This window comes from Elaeis guineensis, chromosome 1, assembly GCF_000442705.2.
Source record: "Elaeis guineensis isolate ETL-2024a chromosome 1, EG11, whole genome shotgun sequence".
In the NCBI taxonomy this organism is placed as follows: domain Eukaryota; kingdom Viridiplantae; phylum Streptophyta; class Magnoliopsida; order Arecales; family Arecaceae; genus Elaeis; species Elaeis guineensis.
This window is the reverse complement of record NC_025993.2, coordinates 110,343,311-110,367,870: the sequence shown is the minus strand read 5'-3', so window position 1 is coordinate 110,367,870 and position 24,560 is coordinate 110,343,311. Positions and strand designations below refer to the sequence as shown.

The window sequence follows — 24,560 nt, the reverse complement described above, 5'->3', positions numbered from 1 at the left end:
AGTAGTTACTTGTCTTGTGAGACCATGGAGTGGTTCTAACCCCCAACACCGACACCCCACCCCATACCTACCCACCATCCTTCCCTCCATCATATGCCAAAGTCCTGGCTCCTGGGCAAATCAAGTCTAGCACTTGCAGAACCAAGGTACCAAGTAGCAGGGGCCAAATCAAAGGTCAATACCCTTTGAACTATGGGTTCAGGTTGTATCTTTCCTGCAAAAGAATGGTTCACCTTCTTTCGTGACATGGTTCATTGGATGGTGCAATTACTGCTTTGAAATCTGTCCAGGATGGAATAGAGAGGTTGGAGTGCTTTTCAGATCCATGCAATATGATCTAAAGGTTGATGTTGTGAAAGAAGGTTGATCATCCTTTCGCACAAAAGAGACAATCCAATCCCTTGAACTATAAATCTGAAGACAGACATGCATGCAGCATAGTCATTTTGGTCATTCAACGACTTCACCATCAAATCTTATATATGACAGACATGACACATCCACGAGTCCCCAAATACACTCATTCTGATGCACCCTTGTTCCCTCGTTTCTTTTATTATTCTTTTGCCCTTGGAAAAAAAAAAAAAAAATCATCCTTGATTCATCCTTTTAAATTTTCTTCAGTTCCAGTTTGCTCTTTGTCATCTAACAATAGACACCTCAGTAACATTGCCTTGACCATGTAAAATCCATGCATGCACTGCCTCTTCCAGAAAGCAGATATATAAATCCCATGATTGGGGGTGATCTATCATTGCATGCGACTATCTCCACTATAGAAAGAAGAAAAAAAAGATCAAATCAACTAGCAAACACTAGAAAAAAAATGGATTTTATACTTATGCATTGTTCAAAGCAACGATTTGGATCAACTGCAGTAAGGAAAGAGATTTCACAATAAGGAAAGAGACTTCACAAGAACCAAAAATAGAGAGAAGACAGCCAAATACAACAAGCGGAATCGACTTTAATGAATTTCTTCAAAAATATATGGAGATCATTTTCCTTAGCAAAAAACACTCCAGATTGAAAGAATGACATGAAATACCATCCTGATGTCCCTATACAAAAATCTACAGGTGCCTAAAATCACCTGATGCTCTGACAGCAAAAATATGACAGCTTACTGGATGTTAGCTCCAAAACCTATCTAGTACTACTCACAAAAGGGCCAATTTTTAAGACCTTTTAAGACCATCTGCTCCTACCGAACTTGAATGACCCACAATACAGAAGAAGCAACTGATTTTCCGGTCTGTGAAGCTGCAAATTTTGCCCTCACTTGGTGTCTTTTACTTTCCAATCCGCTATCGCTGATGACAATCATGCAGATCAGAAAGTTCATTTGTACATGAATGCATAGTAATAATATAGCTATCATCCCTGCCTTTTATTCTTCCCTCTTCATACTGCTTCACATTTTCTGATATCTGATGGAATGTTTCATTCATCTTTGCAAGACCTCGCTCCACTGGTTTCACCACATGTGAAACAGTAAATTTCACATCATCAACCATCTGAGCAAACACACAGTACAGAAAACAAGCCACCCTGGTAGAAAGTGAAATAAAAATCTAGTTACCTGCATATAAATAAGCCACACACAATTTCACTGCTTCCAAAAACCACATCACAAACACTGTGTGGAAAACTGAACCGCTTTTCTTTGTCATCAGGATGAGCATTTTGCATCCTTGTTAGCCTTCTACTTTCTCTAACCTCTTCAGGATCTGGAGGAGCTCCTAGAGATGCATAATCAGCCATCACGGAAACATTATTGATACATCTTTCTCCATGTTGATAAGGTTTAGCTGGAAATACATATAAGTGCACCACTGCAGCAACCCCCATCTGTCATGCAAGAATTCCATGATTAAGGATCCTAGCAGATAAATCACCTGGAATGTTACTCATGGATATAACCATACATTGTTTTGGCTTCATGTTTATTTGAGATCAGATACTGGTCAATGGTTCCATTCGGAACAGTATAAAGATAAAAAATTTATTATGCAGAGAAGCTCATTTTGCATGGACAAGAAAGGAGGAGAGAAACTAAAATTAAGTTTCTTCAGGTTTACTAGACAGCCCCTTTCAGAAATATGAGTTAACAAGTATTCCAATATTTTTTGCAGAGGTAAATCTATTGATGGAAAATTGAATACTTGTAGAGTGAATCAACAAAAGAATATATCAATATACTTTATGCAACAGTAACAATTACATCTCATTCAAAGCACCTATGCATCTACGTTCCTCTGAGTTTCAGGAAAAAAAAAAAATCAAATGAATGTAAGTTTGAGCCATTAGCTTGCTGACAGCGAGTATTATTGAAAAAGGATGAAGGCTTAGTCAAAAATCAGAAAAAAAAAAAAAAAAAGGAGAGAAGGACAGTGGCTTTTTAGAAACAATCTAGCTTAAGACATCTTTTGGTTAGCAGATTCCCTATTTTAACAAATTGAGAAGTATCAATAGTTCAGGCTAGAATACAAATCAAAGAAAAATTTAGAATGACATTTATGAAAGAAAAAAGCTGCCACATAACTTCTATATGGCGTATGTGGATGTCTTCATATAAAGTCTGTTTAATATTTCCCATCATTTGCTCTTCTCACCATTTCCTTTTCCCTATCAAGAGTGTTCTAAGGTTCTTATTCCCTTCCTCTTGTAACAAACACAATGGTAGTGATGCTGGCGAGCATCGGACTGACCGACAAAAAGACAGCAATTAGTGTGGACTCTTATTCCCCAAACCCATCACTGGTGTACCCTAGTATTGACATTCCAGTCCACCTCACCCAGATTATCTCAGGAACTACACAATAACCACCTGAAAGCTGACTGAGACCCAATTTTTCTGGGTTTACTGTAGGGTATGGTTATGGGGTATAAATTGCACTTGGGTTTGGCACATAATTTGGGTTGGATATGGAAATTTTCAAAGCCAACTTGAACCCTATCCATTGACACCCTTACACACAATGATTTGTTACTAAAGCAAGTGCCCAAAGAGGAAGCATGTTTCTAAGTGTAAGCCTCATGGCCACCAGTCTCATCGAATTAGAGACATGTACATGTTCAATTGTTCATGTGCACACACAAGCTAAATTTATTTATTTTGATGCGCTTGATGCATTTTAGTTTTCTGATATAATAAAGCATTGTACTTGCCATACCACAAACAATGCTGTTTTGGCCAATTTTGAACATGATTGAAGTCGAACTTTATTATAATTGTTCTGAGGTTGAAAACTAGGCAGGAAAGGCAACATCAAACTTTCAGAGGATCAGTGTATGATTTGGCTGCAGAAAATGCAGATGTGTATACATTACCAGATGACTTATTACGGCAATTCAATATACCAGCTTGCCCTTTTATGGTGTTTAGATGCCTAACAATACAACATATAGTTTTGGCAGCTGACTTTTGGACTCAAAAGGCTATGATTATGATCTCATTGCATATCTGTATTCTTTAGATTTGATCAAATTTAATTTTATGAAAACAAAATAAAAGTAAGATGAAACTTCAAATCATAGGCAGTGTAGAGGACAGATGCTTTACATCTAATTTATAATGCAATGCATCAATCAATACCCTATATAGTGATACTTTTAAAAGGCAAGTGATCTTCTATAATCAACATATTATGCATAACTGCAAATGAATAAAAAATATTAAATGCAAAAAAAAAAAAAAAATCATACCTCAATGCATATTATATCCAAGTAAATGGCCTTTAAAGACACCATTTGAGAAAAGAAAGTTAAGAGCAACACCTTGCCACCAAGTTAAGAATATAATGGATTTAAACACAAGGAACTTAGCCAGGGGTTTAATAGCCTCCAACTTCTCCTTAGTCACAGAGTAGAACTGTATAAGGCAGTACAAGGCCCATGTCTGACTAAAATTTAGAACAACTGCTAGATATGGATACCTGAGATGGCATGCATAAACTCGTTATACAATCACTGTCATGTTTGGATTCATTGAATTGCAAAAATATTCCTTCTGCCAAAGCAATGTTCTATGCAAGTATGAAGAACCAAAAAAAAGGGACTGCAGGTAATCTTACCCACATCTCCATTCAAACTTCCCTCCTCCATATGCCCAAAAAATTCTAAAAGAATTGCTAATAAAGCACAAATTGTCTTCAGTATGATCTGATAAAAGACCAACATAATCACAATGCCTAAGCCAAATCAAGTGCAACCAAATTAGAATACAATGCAAGAAAGGAATACATACATATGGAACAATTCCAGTCTTTACAACATCATAGAAGTCAGAACCAAGATACCAGTGCTTCAAAAAGGAATTCAGTGGAAATGGATGCCTTACAGGTCCATCAAAATATTCCAGTTCCAAAAGAGGTGAGCTAGAACTGATCTGAGATTGAGTCTCCATGTGTTCAATTGTTCTTACTTCACCACCTTGAAGCAAACAAATTTCCGGTCAAATAACATATCAATCAAGCGTTTGCACCAATTCTGTATTGGAGTGAGCAAAGGTCTGGCAAGTAAATGCTCCCTTTTAATATAAGAAATTAAACCTTTTTTTTTTAAAAAAAAAGAAAGAGAGAAGGCATTCCATTTCTGGCATGTCAGAAAAAACGGCTTTGCTGCAAGAGAAACAGCTATTTACAGACCAAAGTGACCAAAGTGAATGCTGAGAATCATCTGCTGGGTGAGCAGAGATGCCCCACTTTCTTTAAATTTAAGTGTTCACTGATTGTTTTCATGCTGGAAGCTAGCGCAAATGAACACCTCCAGCTCTTGAAAGCATAGTAACAATTTAGGCATTCAAGAACAATTCAAGTAGAGTCAAAGATTCAAAAATCAGATGAAATGCAGAAAACTTGACAAAAAAGAGAAGCAAATGTAGGATTATCAAAATGTTTTCTTACTTATTCACATGACAACAAGCATGGAACAAATAAGAGCAATAAACAATAGTAAAAACAAACAGTAGCAGAATTTATATATATATCATCATGAATTAGCAATAGCAAAGGTTTCTGAAATTAGTCACAGATACTTCACTAATAAATCATACAATTCATGAATAAATTGTGGATAATCGAACAATTCTTGATTTACCCATTTACCAGTAATTTTTTGGAGACCATTTGGCTAACAAATGATACATTTGATGGAAATGCTTGGGTGAGGATAAAAGGGACAGGATCATGCCAGGACAAAGATAACTAATATGCTATTTATGTTTATTATAAAACAAACTGTAGAGTCTTAGCACAAGACCATCCTAGTGCAATGCAGAAGGTAAGGGGGGAAGGAGAACCAAAAAAAGGTTTTACTCAATTCTTCTATGATGTTTGTCTACCTACCGTGTTGATCTTTTGATGCATACATGCTGCTCTCCAAATGAAAATTTGTTTCATAGCATCATTTAAAATACCAGAAAGAAATTTGTAAGATTAAACAGACTGCCAACAAATGTCAGTAAAAACATACCTAAACATGCTATCAAATATCTCCCAAAGCAATACATAGCAAATGCCTCATAACATTCCCGCATTATTTCGCAGATGAATGCTACCTCTGAATTCAACAATGATAAGAACTGTAAAAAGAACAGTACACACAGAAAATGTGTTAATATTACAGGTTCAGGTTGCACCAACCCAAAGTACACCGTACACGCTAGAAATTTGGTGCAAAAGAGAAGGATGTTTGAGATTTAAAAAAGGAAAAAATATTCATATTTCTAGCTAAATAAGTTACAAAAACAACAGAAGAGAGGGGTGAAGTAAAATAAAAGAAGAATGTAATACTGTTCAATATTAAAGCATGCAACGACCACTCAAAAATGGTACATCAAAATCCGCAAGAATGATAGAGAGTGCATGCATGGGAAACTTGCCCAATATTGCACCTCCAGCAAACAAATGCAATACACCATAAGGCTAATGAGCCATATTATTTTAATTTATGATGCATAATCCTTTTACTGTTCCATGCGAGACAGATGACATATACCAGATTTTCAAACTTTATCAAGGTGAATCGACTGATGTCAGAACAGAAAAGAGTGTGAGGTATCTGAAAAAAGGGCAGATTTAAAATTGGAAAAGTAAGATCTTTCTATGTAACAATCAGTTTACTTAAATTAGACGAACAATTTATAAACATGAGCAAATAGGACATTTTGGAATGGTTACAGGTAGTGATGTCGAGAATTTTTTAGCTTTCAAAAGTGAAATAGATATTATTGGTTAATTCATGATAAGAACAGGTTCTTATATTTGGACAAATACACTAGCACACAGTTATACAGCAGGGCAATCCATGCTTGGCGGTTGGCGCAATACATGCTGGGATGAACAAACTGGCAGGGCCAGAATTTTAATCCTTGCCTAGAACAACCAATTAAATTTTTCAGCAATAAGAAAATGAAAGCAAGAACAAAAAGAAGTGTTGATAAAGAGTGTTACTCAATTACTCAAGCTCCGCAAAACTCCAATGCAACTACACATGGTGTGATGTGGCACATCTCGAGGTCTTCCTTGTTCTGAAGAGTGACAAACAAACAACAACCAATCTTCCAAACCCAATATAAATCATTTTGCTAGCAACTTCCTTGATCATGTGATATTCACTGAAAAGCCTAAAGGGACTAAGATCCCAATTATCGCAAGTTGTCCCTTCCAAAGAAAGAAAACCATGAGGGATTCACATTCATTAGAAAATGAACAAAAAATTCTCCAAGCATTCATGCTACATGGTACTAGTGTTATGCCACAAGATTTGGTGAACAAAAGAAGAAACCATCCATAGAATGGGATCCCCTCTATCACACTCTTTGGCTTTTGCTCATCTCCAACTCAACTTTCCACTCATAAACGGAATCCAAACTCTTGATCTACTCAGAATCAACATACTCTCATGCCTAACCATCTAGAATAGTTCCTCAATTACCTTATGTATGTCATCATTCTTGCTATATATGTTACCATCAATTATGCTCTCTCTTATGCTAACGGTAAACTTCTGCCACCTACCAAATCATTTTGACAGGCTGCAGATTTTTCAAAATCCTCTAACGCAAGGAACCTTGATAAAAGTCTATTTTTATATACAGACACCTGACAAACAGCAATTAAGTTTCTACGATCTATATTAAGAACACAAATATTTGTCTAACAGCATAGCATATCTGCACAAGGAGATGGAATCAACCATAAAAAAACTTTGTCTTCATGATTGAAGCAAATATCCTTTTGTTAGTCAGGATATTCACTTAATCATATACCAAGTCAACAAATGCAACAATGCAACACATATTACCCAGTATTTCTAGCATACAGGAGATATGAATGTCAAGCACAATCCATAATAGTAAATAAGCAAGTACAGACACAATAAGATCTGAACAGAGATCTACGTACCGACTCAACTGCATATACAAGAACCATCAGAACGAGGCCAATAAAAAATTTCTGCTCCTGAAATGAATATTGGAAAGAATCAACCAAAGAGGGTGGCATGATAGGGCATACAATTACCAAAATGACACCTTCAACATCAAAAACTATACATACACAAAGGCATGCATGCACATAAAAGCACATGCACAGGCATGAACAAGTACAGGCAGAAGCAACTCCTCTTGATGCTTAATGAAAGGATATGAACAGATAGAAAGAGCATACCTCAGGCTGATTATAAGAAGCAAGGTGCTGAAAAATAAGGTATAAGGACAGCACAAGTGCAATGACCACAAATGCCGCTGCATTCAAGATTAGCCAGCTTGGAAACAAGTTTGCCTTTCCCCACAAGTAGAGAGTCGGCATATTCCCTGGCTGGCTTGAAGACCCGGCCCAAGCAAGGGGCAATGAAAAACAGAGAACTCTCTTCCATATCATACTGATAGAACTATCTGGGACACAAATAATGTATGATCCAAGCCAAAATCCTAATGATTATTATAGTGCTGCTAACTTTTAAATATATATTGTGGCAAAAGAAAAGGTGCTATTTAAAGCCACACATTGCCACTTGACAAAGATAGTCTTATGTGAATAAGCCACAGAACAGCTTTTAGTGAGATCCACACTGTAGGAAAAGAAAGTAGTGGTAAAGTTTATGATAGCAGCTTAATAATCCAATGATCCAACCGGCATGCTTCTTGACATCACAAAATAACAGGAATAACAGCCTTCAGTTTGCAAGTGAATTTTAGACAAGAGCGATGAAACCTGGAAACCAAACAAAGTAGCATTCCAGTCAATAACTATTATGCATATACCAAATAAAAATGGCATATCCCCCAGTAATTGTTGCACTGGCTGCAAGATCCATTAAATAAAATGTTAGGATTTGACGTCTCGAGATTCAGTCCACATTGAGCCCACAGCGAGGTTCGCGGCGAAAAATGGAGTCCAACGAGACTAAGATCACCTGAATCGGAGCTCGGATGGAGGAGATACGAGTTTTTGAAGTCGGCACGAGAATCGAGACGGTGGAGGACCGCCGGCGACCGGCGGCGGGCGGCGGCGCGCGGGACGCACGTCCCAGGCCTGCACGGGACGCGCGACCCAGGCCCACGCGGGACGCGAGACCCAGCGGCCTGCTAGCCCCTTGCCCCGGTCCACCGTGGATCGGGTGGTCCACGGAGCGGTCTGTGGACCGCGTGGGCGTTTCCCACGCATTTCTCACGGTCCACGGCACTATTCCGTGGACCGGAGCGCGATCTAAGGGCCGAGGAGGCTCCCGGTCTTGATCCGACGGTCCAAGAGGTTTTTTGGCTTTGTTTAGGACTCCTAATCCCTCTCTAACTAAGTTTTAAACTAGGTTTAAGCCTTTAAAAGGCCCTGATCGTGAAACAGAGAGGGTGTGGGTTCGATTTCTCGCCGCTGTACGAACCAGAGGAGAGAGAGAGGCTAGGGCGCTGAGAGAGAAGGAGCAGGAGGCTCCTGGACAGCGGTCGCCAGGCTCTTCAGGGGTTCAGGGGGGTCTCCAAGAGAGAGAGAGCTTTTGTGAGGGGAACTTTATGTGAGAGAGAATTGGGTGTACAAGGGTTGAGGGTGAGGTCTCCTCTTGTAAAATTTTTTTTTCATAGTGAAGTTTGCATGCCCCATGGAGGCGAGCCCTTTTGTGGCTGATCCACGTATTTTGATTGTTTTTCTTTTGTTTTGTTTCTTCTTTCTTCCTGCTGCATCGCGTGGTACTGAAAGGATCTTGGGAGGTGGTGTCCTGGCCAGACATCCACCCCAATAAGTGGTATCAGAGCAAGGCGGTACAAGAACGCAGATTGCAGTGGTGGTGAGCAAGACTGAAGATGGAGAAAACAGGAACAATCAAGATGGAGATCAACAAGTTCGATGGTAAGAGCAATTTCTCCTTGTAGCAGGCAAGGGTGAAAGACGTGCTCATCCAACAGGGGTTGATCGATGCTCTCTTGTGCGATGAGAAGCCGACCACCATGGAGGTGCGGGATTGGAAACAGCTACAGATGCAGGTGGTGAGTACCATCCGCATGTACCTGGCGGATGAGGTGGTGATCCATGTGCTGAGCGAGACTTCCCCGACGGTGCTGTGGTCGAAGCTCGAGGAGTTGTACATGGCGAAGTCTCTCACCAACACTCTTTTCCTTTGGAGGCAGTTTTACCAACTGCGGATGACTGAGGGACAGAGCGTGCAGGAGCATTTGAGCCACTTCCAGAAGATCCTCACTGACCTTCTCAGCGTTGGCGAGAACGTTGAGGAGAAGACCAGGGAGCTGGTTTTGCTGGCGTCGCTTCTCCCTTCGTACGAGTCCTTGGTGACTGCTCTTCTAGTGGGGAAGAGCACTATCAAGATGGACGAGGTCACCGCAGCGATACTCCAGAACGAGGTTCTCAGGAGGGAGAACCCAGCTTCGAGCTCAGGTGGCAGTAGCTCAGCTTTGGTGGCTTCTGGAGGAGCAGGAGGCGGTAGACGGAGCGACAGGAGATCGCAACGAGGGCGGTCTAAGTCCAGGAGGGACTTGAGCAAAATCAGGTATTACCGGTGTGAGGAGTTGGGGCATCTAGCCAGAGATTGCCCTCAACTGAAAAATCGGACGGTGGCTGCTGTAGCGACGGCCGGCAGCGATTCAGATGGAGATGTCCTGGAGATATCTGACGAGGTATCTGCTTCTTTCCAGCAGTGGATATTAGATTCTGCATGCCTCTATCATGTGTGTTGCAGAGAAGAGCAGTTTGACTCCCTGGAGAATAGTGAGGGCACTGTATATCTGCCGAATGGATCGAGCTGTGCGATCAGAGGCATTGGGACGGTCAGCTGGAGGATACATAACGGTGCAGTGAGGAGATTGGGGGAGGTCCGATACATACCCAATTTCAGGCGGAATCTTATCTCACTTAGCAGATTGGATTCGAGAGGCTACAGGATGGTAGCTGGTGGAGGAATCCTGAGGGTGCTACGCGGTGATAGGATTATGCTGGAGGGGAAGAAGGGGAGCAGAGGATATTATTACCTGGTAGGGAGCCTAGTGCGAGGTGGAGCATCGGGAGTCAGGTGGAGCTCAGAGCGAGGTGGAGCTCCAGGAGGCGGATCGGGCATGAGACAGGAGACTCGGGAGGACGAGAGGCGACGTCGCAAGGTAAGATTCCTATTGCTGCAGGATGATGCCCCGAGCAGGTCTCAGGTCAGGAGGAGCACAGCATACGACGGAGATGGGATCGAGCAGCCTGGCTCGACTCCCATGTTTGCCCATCCATGATCAGCAAGCGATTGCCCCAAGGCATGGGGGCGAGGAGATCCAGAAGCTCTCGGAGTTTGGAGGAGGCCGAATATCGAGTCGAGGTGGAGATTGTTAGGATTTGACGTCTCGAGATTCAGTCCACATTGAGCCCACAGCGAGGTTCGCGGTGAAAAATGGAGTCCAACGAGACCAAGATCACCTGAATCGGAGCTCGGATGGAGGAGATACGAGCTTTTGAAGTCGGCACGAGAATCGAGGCGGCGGAGGATCGCCGACGACCGGCGGCGGGCGGCGGCGCGCGGGACGCGCGACCTAGGCCCAGGCCCGCGCGGGACGCGCGACCCAGCGGCCTGCTGGCCCCTTGCCCCAGTCCACCGTGGACCGGGTGGTCCACGGAGCGGTCTGTGGACCGCGTGGGCGTTTCCCACGCGTTTCTCGCGGTCCACGGCACTATTCCGTGGATCGGAGCACGATCTAAGGGCCGAGGAGGCTCCCGGTCTTGATCCGACGGTTCAAGAGATTTTTTGGCTTTGTTTAGGACTCCTAATCCCTCTCTAACTAAGTTTTAAACTAGGTTTAAGCCTTTAAAAGGCCCTGTGAGGTAACAGAGAGGGTGTGGATTCGGTTTCTCGCCGCCGTACGAACCAGAGGAGAGAGAGAGGCTAGGGCGCTGAGAGAGAAGGAGCAGGAGGCTCCTGGACAGCGGTCGCCAGGCTCTTCAGGGGTTCAGAGGGGTCTCCAAGAGAGAGAGAGCTTTTGTGAGGGGAACTTTATGTGAGAGAGAATTGGGTGTACAAAGGTTGAGGGTGAGGTCTCCTCTTGTAAAATTTTTTTTTCATAGTGAAGTTTGCATGCCCCGTGGAGGCGAGCCCTTTTGTGGCTGATCCACGTATTTTGATTGTTTTTCTTTTGTTTTGTTTCTTCTTTCTTCCTGCTGCATCGCGTGGTACTGAAAGGATCTTGGGAGGTGGTGTCCTGACCAGACATCCATCCCAACAAAAAAATATTACAGGATCTAAAGGACAAGACCAAAGAATATCAGAAGTCTGAATTATAGAAAAACCAGCATTTCACACCATCTTTATGAAAAAAAAGACAAAAGCATGCGAAGTTGTCTCTATGAAACAACAAAAAGGTCCAAATGCATATAATGCAAAACAATATGCTGTTTAGCAAAGCCAAGTCCAGGGGCATAACATTCGAAACAAGGGTGACCTAACCGTTTAACTGTTGACAGTTCAATGCCATATATAGGAATTTAAAAAAAAAAAAAAAAAAAAAAACTAACATTACAGACAACTTGGGAAGTCCCAATACACCATTAGAACCTACAGTCTTGTATATATAAGGCAGTTTTACACTAACTAGTTGTTCTATTGCATGTCCAAAGCAAATTGTCATTCAATTGAGTTGAAATCAGTTGTGGAATGACGAGTCCTATGTCAAGTGAGTATGGACACATCTCAGACAAATATATGTATATTATATACATATATAAAGAAATACCCAGGATTTGATCCCTCCGCCCATTCAAATATTTAAAAAATGTTGTAAAATTTTGGTGTCTTTAAATATGATTTGACAAAGCAGTTAAAAATTATTATAAACTGGATGAAAATCCTTGTTTAACCTTCTTTTTTTCATTCTCCTCTATCAGGAAGATAAAAATCATTTCTCTCATGAAATATTCTATGATTTAACAGAGATGATCCAACACCAAAGAAAGATCTACAACACCTCACTTCAAACTGGGTTGATTTTTCCAAAATATCAAAAAACAGATATTGCAAAGAAAAAACCATAGAGCTAATATTACCAAGGACAAGAGCTTATAAGAGCTAATAAGCTCTATGTTAGTGCAAGCATCAGCTAGTTAGCTTATGTACTCTTATATGAAGGGCCAGTTGAAATCCACTCGAGTAAGTTGAGATTTACCACATGGAACTTTCCAAATCCATTGAGCGAATCATGAGACACTCATGTAATGGAACATCACTTCCATAACATAGATTATGTTTCTCCGAAAGTGACCACAAATTTAAGGTAGTCCATGGATGGACCAAACATCCTATAAATTTAATTATTGAATGTCGGACTTCCTTCTCCTTCAAATCTGCCCTCATTCTTTGGTTTTCTAAGAAGAACCTCGCAGCACTCTTCCTAGAGCTCTGGTTTCCTTCTATGCTTATATCTCTGGTCTCTTCTCTTTAGTTTATCTTTTACAAGGTATGTTCTGCAACCCTTGCAATCTTGCCAAAATTTAGGTTAAAAATCACCATAAACAACAAATACCAGATCTTGATTTAAAAAAGACACAAGAAGGGCTACTGATGGTCAATAATAAAAATTACTGCTCTGGCGATCAAAACAAGTGACTGATAATTACTACAAGGCAAAAAACTGAATAAATTCAAACAGTCTATCAACAATTCAATTCAAGTGGTATAATTGGAAAACCTTAAACAAGGGCCAAACTTGGATGTAGCCCATCTAATAATAAATAAATATCCTACATTGATACTAAGAATTTAAATCCCGACGGGACATCCTGCGAGACATCAGAATGGATACCATCTCATGTGTCAGGATAAAATATCCCGCCATCAACCTAGCATTCCAATCGGCATGTCTTGTGATATCTTCTATTCCAAGTGTCGAGACCAAAAAGGGCAATGCATCCTATTCTATAGAAAAAGTATGACAGGATTTAAAGCTTTGATTGATACAGTTAGAAGATTAGTGAAGTCCACAACTTTACTGAGATACAACCAAATCACCAGTATGCTATGACAACAGTAACTACTACTTAAAGAAACCACACCAAGACTAAACAAATAACTCAAAAAAAAAAAAAGAGGAGAGAATAGATGCCTCACAGCCCCATAATAACCATAGCAATTGCTTGTACCCAAAAGAACTCTAATTTCTCGTTATACACAATTCTTTAACACAGAGAGAAAGAAGGGAAAAAGGCGATTTTTAAGAGAAATCTCCATCACTCGAGGGGAGGGTGGGGGGGAGAGAGAGAGGGCTCACCTCTAGGAATCGACTAGTAGCGCCGGAGAGTTGTTTTATTAAGATTTTTTTTTTTTTTTTTGTCTTACTCTCTTTATTCCTTATTTCTTCGTGTTCCGACACGGCGAAGCAATACCAGACAGAGCCGTAAAAGGAGTCTAAAAACAAAAAACAAAGCCGCAAAGAATAAAGACCACCATCGAGCGACACCATTAACTTTATCTGTTCTTTTCGTCGAAAAAAATTCTAAAAAAAATCTATTGGGTCCATTTTGGTCAAACGTTATGATCCAAACTAATGATTGAAAACAAATTAATTTTAGTTCAACAGTTATAACGATTATTATTTGCCATATTATGGATAGCAGCAGCCAGTGATGGAAAAATAATATCATTTTTGTTCCAAACATGGCTGAAGAAATAAATAGTTAATTTTCAATTACTAATCATTGTTTTCTAGTCACAAAAATACTTGAACATTAAAAATAATAATACTTATTTAATATAATTATTGTTGTATTTGAATGACAAGTGGTTTTCGTGTAGCTAGCTTTTAAGTTACTTATCTAAACGGATGATAAATCTACTCCGTACGATGCTAAACAGCCATCTATGCATGGAATACAATAATAAATATATTGAAAAGATATATTAATGAATACATATTATTAATATATATATTAATTAAAAAATATTTTCTAATTACCGATGGGAGCAACTTGCAGACTAGAGGAATATAATGTTGCCTTCTAGAATAATGATCGAATAACAATTATGATTTCTATGACCAAGTTTGTATACATATGCATCAAACATCATAGAATCTAGTATTATTAAGGAAACTTTTCTTGCAACTTAATTATTACAACTTGCAATGGTGAATGCCATCTACTAAATAATTATGTGCATCACATGTGCTGACCATGGTCATCTTTTCATACCTTAAAGATCAATGTGATATCCATACCTAACTAAATTGAGACTTCGTTAAATTTTGAATGTGAAGGTCTTCAACCATGAGATAAAATCTCAACCAATATATAAGTTGACTAGGACATTAGAATATTGTTTTTTATTTAGCATGTCATTTAAACAACTAGTAATTAAGATTAATGCTAATACAAATATCAAAAAACCTTGATCAATATATTAATAGTAGATTAGTCAATATCTTAAGGTGCATTACTCATATCAAACAAGATGCTAAAGTATATGGTGCTTGGTACGAGTACAATATCAACTACTACCTTGCATGAGAAAAAATTATGGTGTAATATCCTTTATGGCTTGTTTGGATAATCCAGTCGGGTTGGATTAGATTTCTTTCTGGATTGATTGATAGAGCAGTCTATTTGAATGTGGTATATATCAACCCTATGTCCTCCCAACCCGAATTCTGTAGAAGGAATAAGAAGATCTATATGTGGTATATATCAAGAAGCATAGATCCAGGAAAGATATTTCTTAGAAGATTTTTACTCTCTGAAGTGTTAATTTAGTCACTTATAGCCTCCAATTACGCTACCATTACATGCAATACGCACGATTTTTGCATTTGGTTTCCGTATAATGACGGCACGCAGCCTATCCCGCTAGGGCCTCTTCATGCACCAAAACTTATGGGCATCGTAACCTAATGACCTAAAATCTTGTTAGCGACAAAGATCGCCAAGACCTCCCATTCCCGACATTTGTGGCTCCCAATCCTGCCACGAGTGACCGCACACAAGAGGTTATATACAAATCGTATGTGTATCTGACTCACATGGAAAGGTGACGCTAGATTTTTCCTTGTTCCCTATATTTAGCCGTTGGTCCCTGTCGCCCTGGACCCATGGATTTGGTTTCAGGAGGAAGCGTGCTTCAGAGGAGGCTGCTCTCTCCTTTGATCACTCCCTTGGACTTTCCCAAACCCAGTGTTTACCCGCGTCGTGCGCTTCCCTTCCCGAAATGCCCCTATCCCTCACCATATTCTGCAAATATTTCCCTTACTAGCCACGCCAAGAAGAGGGACACCTATGCGCAACCAGTTCCTAAGCAAACTGCGATCGGAGATGAAGAAGAAGAAGAAGAAAGAGTGGAAGAAGAATTTATGGGAGATTTTGAGGATGGTAACTACTGAATTCTCGCATGGTTCTTTCCATAGTCTATCTGTATTTATATTTGAAGAGGGTGCCAGTTTTATTGCCAGTTGGGTGCATGGAAGCTGGTGTTCGATGGAATGTTTTTTTAAAAAAAATTTTATATCTTTCTCTCTGTTGCTGTTGCTAGCATGTCACTGAGAGAACTTTATATTAGTGTTGGTTGTAATCTCATTTAGACCGCAAGTCATTGATTTCACTTTCTTTTTGTTAAAAAGTTCCTATCTTACCATAGGAATTGGGATTCTTCGTTCTTTTTTTTCTTTTTTCTTTTTTTACTTTTAGATTCTACTTTTCTTTCAAAACAACAAAATATTGAGCTTATTTCTTTTGTTGTGCAAATCAGCCGTTACTAGCTTTTTGTAATTTCGATATGATTTATATTTCATAAAGGTTTTCTTTTTGATTTTCAAGCCAGTGCATGATATTACCTTTTTTCTCTACTACTTGTTAATGGAACAAACCAAGTGAGAGATGGATGATGATTGACATTCTCCAAAGCTCAATTTTGGTACTACTTAGTTTTATTTGAAGAGTGATGACAACATCTCTGACTTAGCATGCCAAAAAGAGTCAAGTTGAATTAGGAATTAGATTTCAAGCTTAAGGCTGAAAAAGGGAAAGCCAATATTTTATGCATCAGGACTTGGCGAATTAATCTAGCTATCCCAGAGTTCTCTCATTGACGCACCAGGTTATAGAGAAGACCATTTCCTTGCCTATGTGATGGGAGCAAAGAAGTCAGAAGAACTAGGTTTTTCAGATACACTGCTTCTTTAAAAAAAAAAAAAAAAAAAATTCCCAGCCAATTTCAAGTCAATCAGTGAAACTAGCAAAATCAGCTGCTAGGCAATTGTCCTATTTATCTGTTTATCGCACCACAATTATCATTCCTTTTCTAATCATTCCTATTTAATAAGCTTTCTTTTGCAAACAGTTAATGTAAGGTTTGGAGAGAAGTGGAAGAACCAACATATAGATTTTCTTGACCTGGGAAAATCTTAAGCTATTTTTTTCTCCTTTCAAAAGAAAAAAAAAAAAAGAAGAGGTGGAAAGGTGAGGATTCACCCGGGTTCATTTCATGATATATGAAAGGAAACAACACTGAACTTAGATCATTCAGAAAGCTTAAATGATGGCGAAAAAATGGCTGGGCAAAAGGAGGGGGAGGTTGCAGAGTTATGCATATCCAATGGGTGTATTTATACCATTTATCATCAAGGGAAGAGCAAAGAAACTAGTGTACCAATTACATATGGAGATAGCGTGTAGATATTTTGTGGTAGTAGGCTTTCGCTGGTGGTCATTTTTAAACACTTAACTTTTTCATCTGTTTTAGGTGCGTTATCTAATGATGTCCAAGAGGAGGTACGTTTGTGTATGTTTTCTGCCTGTAACATAGTGTTGGTTGATAACATAGGGTGAAACTAACCTGAAACTGAATGGAAGAAGATCAGTTTCAGAGTACTAGTCTTTTAGGATATGCTGGTGCCTACATCGACCTGAGTCCCTGAGACGCTCTTAGGCATTTATTATATATAAGGCGAACTAAGGGAGAAGGAGGAAGAAGAGGAGGCAAAGACATAAAAGAAGGAAGTCAATGTTCCTTTTAAGTAATACTAACAGCCAAAACATACTAAACTTTCATTCTCCTTGCGGTTTTATGATAGCTGTAATTTTAAATCTGATTTTCTTTCACATTTATCAGTTTTCCTCCATTTTCTAGAATTTTTTTTTTTTTCTGTCCTGTCAAAAGCTATCAGCATATGCAATCACTTGGGCGCCTGCAGTCTACTAGGGATCTTGGTTGGCAGGGCAAGGTCAAACTTATCCAAACTTGTTCAGCAGGCTTGTTCCATTTGTTGGTCTCCTCGTGTACTTTTTACTTGCTTTTATCTCTCATCTGTCTCAATATTCACATATCTGTAACATTTGTTTGGACCTCTTTATGCCCCTCAAATTGTATGATGTCAGTGTTCGCTGTCATGAAAGAAATTTACTTCTGTGTCTCACTGGAATGTGATGACCAAACAAGACATGAGTTCATCATCTTTGCTCTGGATTTGTCATTTTTTTGCTCTACAATATATATGAGATATTTAAAGTAATTAATTTGGGTGCTGCATGGACTTTATATCAGCTGAGGCTTTGCTAAAATTAGGACATGTCACATAGTTTCACAATTTTATCACGCTTGCAACGTCTTCTCCTTTTCTAATTATAAAGTTATTTTCGTATTATATTTTTCTTTTCCTACATCATAACTTCTAATGTTTTGTTAGTAAAGAATTTGTTCGATTCTATAATCCATGAGAGGTGACTTTAGGAAGTCAGCTTTGTCAAATTTATCTTATAAGGTCCCTTGCATTGGCATAAGGTTCTAACTTCCCCTAGTTTTAGTTTCTGTTAATAGAAGCATCTCCATCTAATGTCTTTTCTTGATTTTGATTTTCCCCTTGTATTTTTCTCCTCGTAACTGCTTGATCATATTTTATTTGCTCTTAAAACATGCATCACAGTCCATACAGCCTCTTTTTTTTCCCTTTTCTCTACAGAGATGCAGCTGCAAATCTTACCATGCATAACTATATCTAATGAGACCTCTATATTGACATTCACTGCACATAAATTCTCCTAAGTTGGCCAACACCAACCAGATGGGGGGAAAAAAAATGTTATGTCTACTTTTATCTGAAGTGATAACCTTGTGGAAGGTGCAACGCTTACAAAATGAAGGATCAGCAGTAGCTTGTTTCCAAGTCAACATGATGTGAAATAAAACTTTCTTGGTACTACATGATGTGATCTAAATTGGTTGAACTTATTTATTGCTGTCCTGTTGATTGAAGATCTTTAATATCTTAGTTTACTCAAAATCCTATTTGAGTTCATCTTCTGAAGCAGAAGCATGGTGTTTCTCTGGTACATAACCTCTTTTAAGGACGTTCTACTCAATTTTTGCTGTTTGTTCAACTGTACAGATATCATGATGGACGACACTGAGGACTTTGAAGATGATTTTGAGGTGGAGGATGCAGATCTCAATGTGAGATTCTTGTCATGAAATTGCACATGTACAAACATACATTCTACCAGTTTCAAGGATCAATGTTTTTCTAATCAATTTGGATCTTCTGAAGGTAGGAGATGGAGCTGGAGGAGGTGGTATCTCTCTTGCTGGTACATGGTGGGACAAAAAGGCATTGCTTATTGCAGAAGAGGTCTCAATGTTATTTGATGGTGACTTGAAAATATATGCTTTTAAAACATCTGCAAATTCAACCATCCATTTGCGTATCGAAAAGCTTTCCAGTAAGTAAGTATCGATCAGCATTTTACCCACCAACAAAGTAGTTTCTGCAGTAGTTTTTAAGTTTATGCTAGTTTACTTGTATAAATCAATATATAATGAAGATACCAATTGAACTGGTGGGAATATTGAAGAGATCAAAACTGGCATTGCACCATATCTCTCCTCAGCATCATATTCATGTACCGCTGTCCCTAATTGAACCATAAATTCTGATAGATACACAATAGTTTTAAGCTTATGCACAATACAGGTTTGCTATGAAGCATGTATCTTTATCTTCTTATTTTAGTACTTGAATAACAAGAGTTGAAGCATATGGACTAGTCATCAGATTTGCAACACAACAAAATCTTCTCATACAAGACTTAAAGCTGTATTGGAAAGTTGTTCTTGGGGTCCTGGAGAATTTCATCAGGCAAATGGAAATCTAGCTAGATATGATGGACAAGTGAGTGGACCACAATTTGATGCTTCAATTTCCAAGCTTGTTTTGTCAGGTAGAATATCTGGTCCCAAGCAACACTCTCTACTAGTCATTTAGATCACTCGAGTTATTCCCTCCAAATGATCTAACCTGAAGACGTCAAATATTTACTTGTGTGGTTTTGTTATGTTCTCAGATATATATGTGTATATGGACACAAAAAGGTATGGCCATTATCCACAAGGAGAAACCACTTTATGGCCATTATCCAAAAGGAGAAACCACTTAGTTTTCTGAGGAAAATAGAAGCTAAGGCCACATCAAATCATAGTTCAACAAGGTCTGGAAGTGATAGTGTACCTAGCATGAAAAACTCAAGTGTGTTTGTTTGTGAACACAACTAAGAATGATCTGATGTTACATGCAGCTGGATTCCTCAATTTAGCATACAATGGAAGAAACCCTTAGAAAATCCTGATGGGCTGGCTGATATACATGGTCATTAAGCACATTGTAACCTTATTCACAACTAAATGATGTAGAAAGCTGTGAAGTATGTTTGCAGTTCATTGTTAAAAACTTTGCTGATTTTATTGCGGAGGTTTGAAGAACTCTTAGTGTGCTGTTATTTGTTAACAACGTAGTAGTTCAAATCATCAACACATAAGCAGCCTTTTCATCCCATTTGTAGGCCCTAAATACATAAATTTGAAGTGAAAATTATATATCATGTAAGTATGTGAGTTAATGAAGTAGATCAGGAAAACTACTTCAGAAATATGCGAGTTTAGCATGATGAAAATGGGATATTCTGTGTCCCAGAAATGTGATATGACAAATAATTGTCCTTGTAGAAGTGTAGAACTATGCATCTCTACTCAGCTGTAGTACCCATTAATAGGATTTATTTAGATGATTAGTTGAAATTATTTGCCGCATGCTATATTACAGAGTTTTCTTCTGCCATATTTAAATTATGGAATGCCTTATTACACCACCAAATTAATAATATATTATGTTTGACCCTTCTATGCTAATGAAACATGCTTAGGCATTTGTCACCTATCTTAGTTTCTCTTCTGCTTGATGTGATTTGCCTACTACCAGTTATTTTCCTGAAAAACTCTCCTAATCAACCACCATTTATAGATATGGTTCTCCAAGTATGATTGACATCGAGGCCTTTTCTACTGCTTATCGATCACGCTTGGATGAAGCTGAGCTTGCTGGAAAAATACCAAACAACATATCCCTGGAGGTATTTTATTTAATCATTGTTAAGCTGTTATGATACAAGGCTGCACTTTCCTTCCTCTCAGTTTGTGGTCTTTCTCATTGTCAAATAAAATCATAAAGGATACTGTCGATAACTTGAAGCTAATTCCATTTTTATGCTTTCAAGGTGTCTTCTCCTGGCGTAGAGAGGGCTGTCTGTATCCCAGAAGAGTTTGGACGATTCAAAGACTTGCCGATGTATGTGAAGTATTCCAGCATTAATGCCGAGACAACCTTACCTCAAGAACATGATGGTGTCTTTAAACTCATATCCTTTGACTTGGACTTATGCCAGTGTACTTGGGGTTTAGCTGATGTGAGGATAAATAGACAACAGGCAGGAAAGGGAAGGCCGTTAAGCAGAAAACAAAGAGAATGGCGGCTGCAGATGCCATTTGAGTCCTTGCGCCTGGTTCGATTGTATTCAGATTGTTGAGATATGGTTCAAACTTGTGTTATTTGTTATCATTGTGTTTCGATATGATATCTTGGCTCTTCCTTTATATAGATGCCCGAGAGCGAAAGTTGATTAAAAATATAATAGTTTTGAGTAAGGTTCATTAAAGTAGAATTAAATAAAATTGTAAGACCTCTGCTTTAATGTCAATGAAAACATCTATTAGTTGATGAAGTGGAGATGTGTTTTGGATTGTCTCATGGCCTTTATATGGTTGGTGATTGCTGGTGGGAAACCACCAAAATCGGTCTGACTGTTACACCCTAGAAACTTCATCAGTGCATATGGCAAGTGTCTGGAAATCTCAGAGGGTGGAAGTCGAACTCTAGATGGATTTCTAAAGGAGTTCAAAACCAGTGGAGAATAAATTGATGCAACATCTGCCTGAGATGTTTTCTATGAGGTGAATTGAAGTGTTATTTATAATTATGGAAAGCGGAAAATCATAAGAAAACTAATAATAGTTTTATTTTTTTAAAAAAATACAGATTGCCAAATTTTGAAACAGGTCTTTTATGGGCTCGAAAATTGTGTAGCAAGCTGTAATTAGAAGGGAACTTATTGATTATAGTTGTAGTCAAAAATTGAAACATTGATTTATTCTCTTCCTTTGTTGATCCAATCTCTGTATGACCATACCACCTGAATGTTTTCTTTTCTCTTTAATAGTTGGAGCCAAAACTACAATAAAATGAGTGGATCCGCTTTATGACATATCCACCCTTTTTTGAATAGCCCCTTCTAAAGGGATACTACATAAACGACTCTTTCATTCCCAAGTTTAAAAGAATATAGCCATAACACCCTGTGAAGTTCATTGCATATTTTTGTTTTCAAAATCCTCAACATTAACATTTAAAACAAATCATGTAGTTACTATTGGTATGTATGACATTAAAAAGAAATATACTTTTGTGTTTGACAAGTTTAAATGTTTTTACTTCCAACCTCTTAACCTCCAATTTTTCAGTCCAACATTCTGATTTCAAGATCTGAAAAATCACAAAAGCATAAAGCAATAATACTGTAAATTATTATATCCCAATAATTGAGTTGTATATCTACTTCGCTTTCTATCTTCAACAAGTTGAGTTGTATCTTTAATTTTTATATCTACACTTTCCTACAATTTTGATCCTTTTTTTTTTTTTTTTTTTTTCTTTTTTGGAGAAATATGATGGGATGCCACCACAGGATTTTAACAATTGACATTTCTCAAGTGAACAGAGCGCCAACCTGCCAAGAATCGGCTGACATATTCAGAAATTGTTATAATTAATTTTATTATATTTTTAATTTGTTCAAAATATTGTTGAGCACCTTTTTTTTTTCTTTTCTTTCTTGTTCTTTTCTTTTCTCCATAACTCCGATTCCAACTCATTATTAGCAAGACCATGCAACAATTAGTTCCATTTTATAACAAGATAAAGTCTAGGACTAGGCTGATAAGGACCAGTCCTTGGCTAAGCAAATGGAACATTTTTTTATAGCCTTATTCAGCCCAGGTCCATTAACAGCCTTACGCCATTGATTTCATTTATGACTCAGCCAGTTTCGTAGATATCCATTACATCACAAGCAACTGTGCAAAATAGTTGTCCAGTGAAGTTGGCTCATTTTCAGGTGCACCTTAGGGCTATAAAAAGCTAAAAAAAATGACCCATTCTTTTGTTGAGGGCAAGAAACTTATTCAAAAATCTGAGTTAGTATTTTTTAGATAATATTTAGATAAAAAAATAATTTATTTATAATTTTTATATATTAAAAAATAATTTAAAATTTTATTATCTATATTTTTTTATATTACTGATTTTTTGAATAAATTATTAAATCTATCCATATTTCACATAATATTTTTATTATATAAATATTATTATATACAATAATATAGCATAATAAACCTATTAAAATATATTATATTTTATATATTATAATATATAATATTATATAATATGTATTCATAAATATGGATAATATATGCTATATATAATATATATAATGTAATATAATATAATAAATTATATTATATATAATAAAATAATATTATATTATAATATAGTATATAATATTAATATATATATAAATGATGCATTATCATATTATATTATATTATTATTATAAAATTAAAAATATATTAAAAATAAAATAAAAAAATATTTTTTTGATTGATGAAAAAAATGACTAATCCATTTCATTTTTTCTCTATTCCATTGATAAATACTATTTATAAAAAATAATTTATTTATCTAAAAAAAATATGATAATAAAAATAAATTAATTAATAAAAAATTAATTAATTTTTTTATAATATTTATCCATCAAAATACGGCTCATTTCACTCGAGTGAATACTCCGCAATGCCTTTCCTTTCATAAAAATGAATGAGTTTTAGTCCCATATCGGCTGATGGAATGACAGGTGGCGTAGCAGCAGACTATAAATACAGGGTTCGTTTACCGAACAAAATATGATCCTTCAGGCAGTAAACGGGATATGATGAGCGGTAAATGCTCGCGCGATGCGAGTGGGGCGTCCGCCCCAAACAAGCCTGTTACGACTACAGCGGCGCTCTAATCTTTTACCAATCTGATCCCAAAAAACTAATGCATAATTTCAAATATTCAAATCCCTACGGAATTGACCCCTTAGATTTTTGCCAAAATAACATTTAGCAATGTTTTGATTGCAATTTAATGATTTATTATCGGGATTGGAATTGATGATTTCTTGATGTGGAGTTGTTTGTATGTAAAAAATTTATTGTATATGGTAATTAGAAATTTTATTGAAAAGATCTTTCACTGCCTTTCCAATACTTTTGCTAATTACATTCATCTCTTTCCTAACACTTTATCCAAACCGATTTGATTTGCGTAATTGAAATGATAGATTTTAAATTTTTTTCCTAACCATGCATTTGCAGGAACCTGTATGCTAGTTTATTCTAGAATTATAATTTTTCGGGAATTGTTAATAGTTTGTATGAGGTGTTGATTAGCTACATAAAATGTTAGAGGTACATAAAAGGTTTTGTGTGCCATGTGACATGAGGGGCTTGGTATGATTTTGGAATGTTGGTCCAATGCAACATGGTGGTCAAGAAGGCAACCGATCACCTGCTATTGGAGTACAGATTTTTTTTTTTTTTTTTTTTAATAACTGAACAATAGCTTGTAGCATCATTTATTTTAGTTATTAACAGTTGTTATCCCCTCAATCTGAGAAATT

At 37.6% G+C, this 24,560-nt stretch overlaps 2 protein-coding genes and 1 non-coding gene across 3 annotated transcripts; 2 read left to right on the top strand and 1 right to left on the bottom strand.

Moving 5' to 3' along the window:
• Positions 1 to 963: 963 nt before the first annotated feature.
• On the bottom strand, positions 964 to 8,001 carry LOC105038687 (protein LAZ1 homolog 1). Its single transcript, XM_019848325.2, is given in 11 exon segments — positions 964 to 1,233; positions 1,235 to 1,322; positions 1,324 to 1,517; positions 1,606 to 1,898; positions 3,709 to 3,938; positions 4,077 to 4,110; positions 4,113 to 4,164; positions 4,250 to 4,434; positions 5,476 to 5,584; positions 7,410 to 7,466; positions 7,674 to 8,001. Coding segments are annotated over 11 exon segments (1,500 nt in total). The 5' UTR covers positions 7,887 to 8,001; the 3' UTR covers positions 964 to 1,188.
• Positions 8,002 to 15,541: 7,540 nt separating this feature from the next.
• Positions 15,542 to 21,506, top strand: LOC105038506 (uncharacterized). The gene is made up of 5 exons (XM_010914329.4): positions 15,542 to 15,833; positions 18,845 to 18,909; positions 19,004 to 19,179; positions 20,750 to 20,858; positions 21,003 to 21,506. The coding sequence occupies exons 1-5, from the start codon at positions 15,557 to 15,559 to the stop codon at positions 21,309 to 21,311; spliced, it is 936 nt and encodes a 311-aa protein (XP_010912631.3). The 5' UTR covers positions 15,542 to 15,556; the 3' UTR covers positions 21,312 to 21,506.
• Positions 21,507 to 23,820: 2,314 nt separating this feature from the next.
• LOC114913948 (small nucleolar RNA Z279/snoR105/snoR108) lies at positions 23,821 to 23,926 on the top strand. Its single transcript, XR_003800076.1, has one exon. It is a non-coding gene; the product is annotated as a small nucleolar RNA Z279/snoR105/snoR108 (small nucleolar RNA).
• Positions 23,927 to 24,560: the final 634 nt, after the last annotated feature.

Bases quoted from the DNA above. Each gene is read 5' to 3' on its own strand.
- LOC105038506 (XM_010914329.4), top strand. From the start codon at position 15,557: ATGGATTTGGTTTCAGGAGGAAGCGTGCTTCAGAGGAGGCTGCTCTCT. The intron at 18,910-19,003 runs GTGAGATTCTTG...GATCTTCTGAAG, and splicing joins TGGAGGATGCAGATCTCAAT to GTAGGAGATGGAGCTGGAGG. The intron at 20,859-21,002 runs GTATTTTATTTA...TATGCTTTCAAG, and splicing joins CAAACAACATATCCCTGGAG to GTGTCTTCTCCTGGCGTAGA.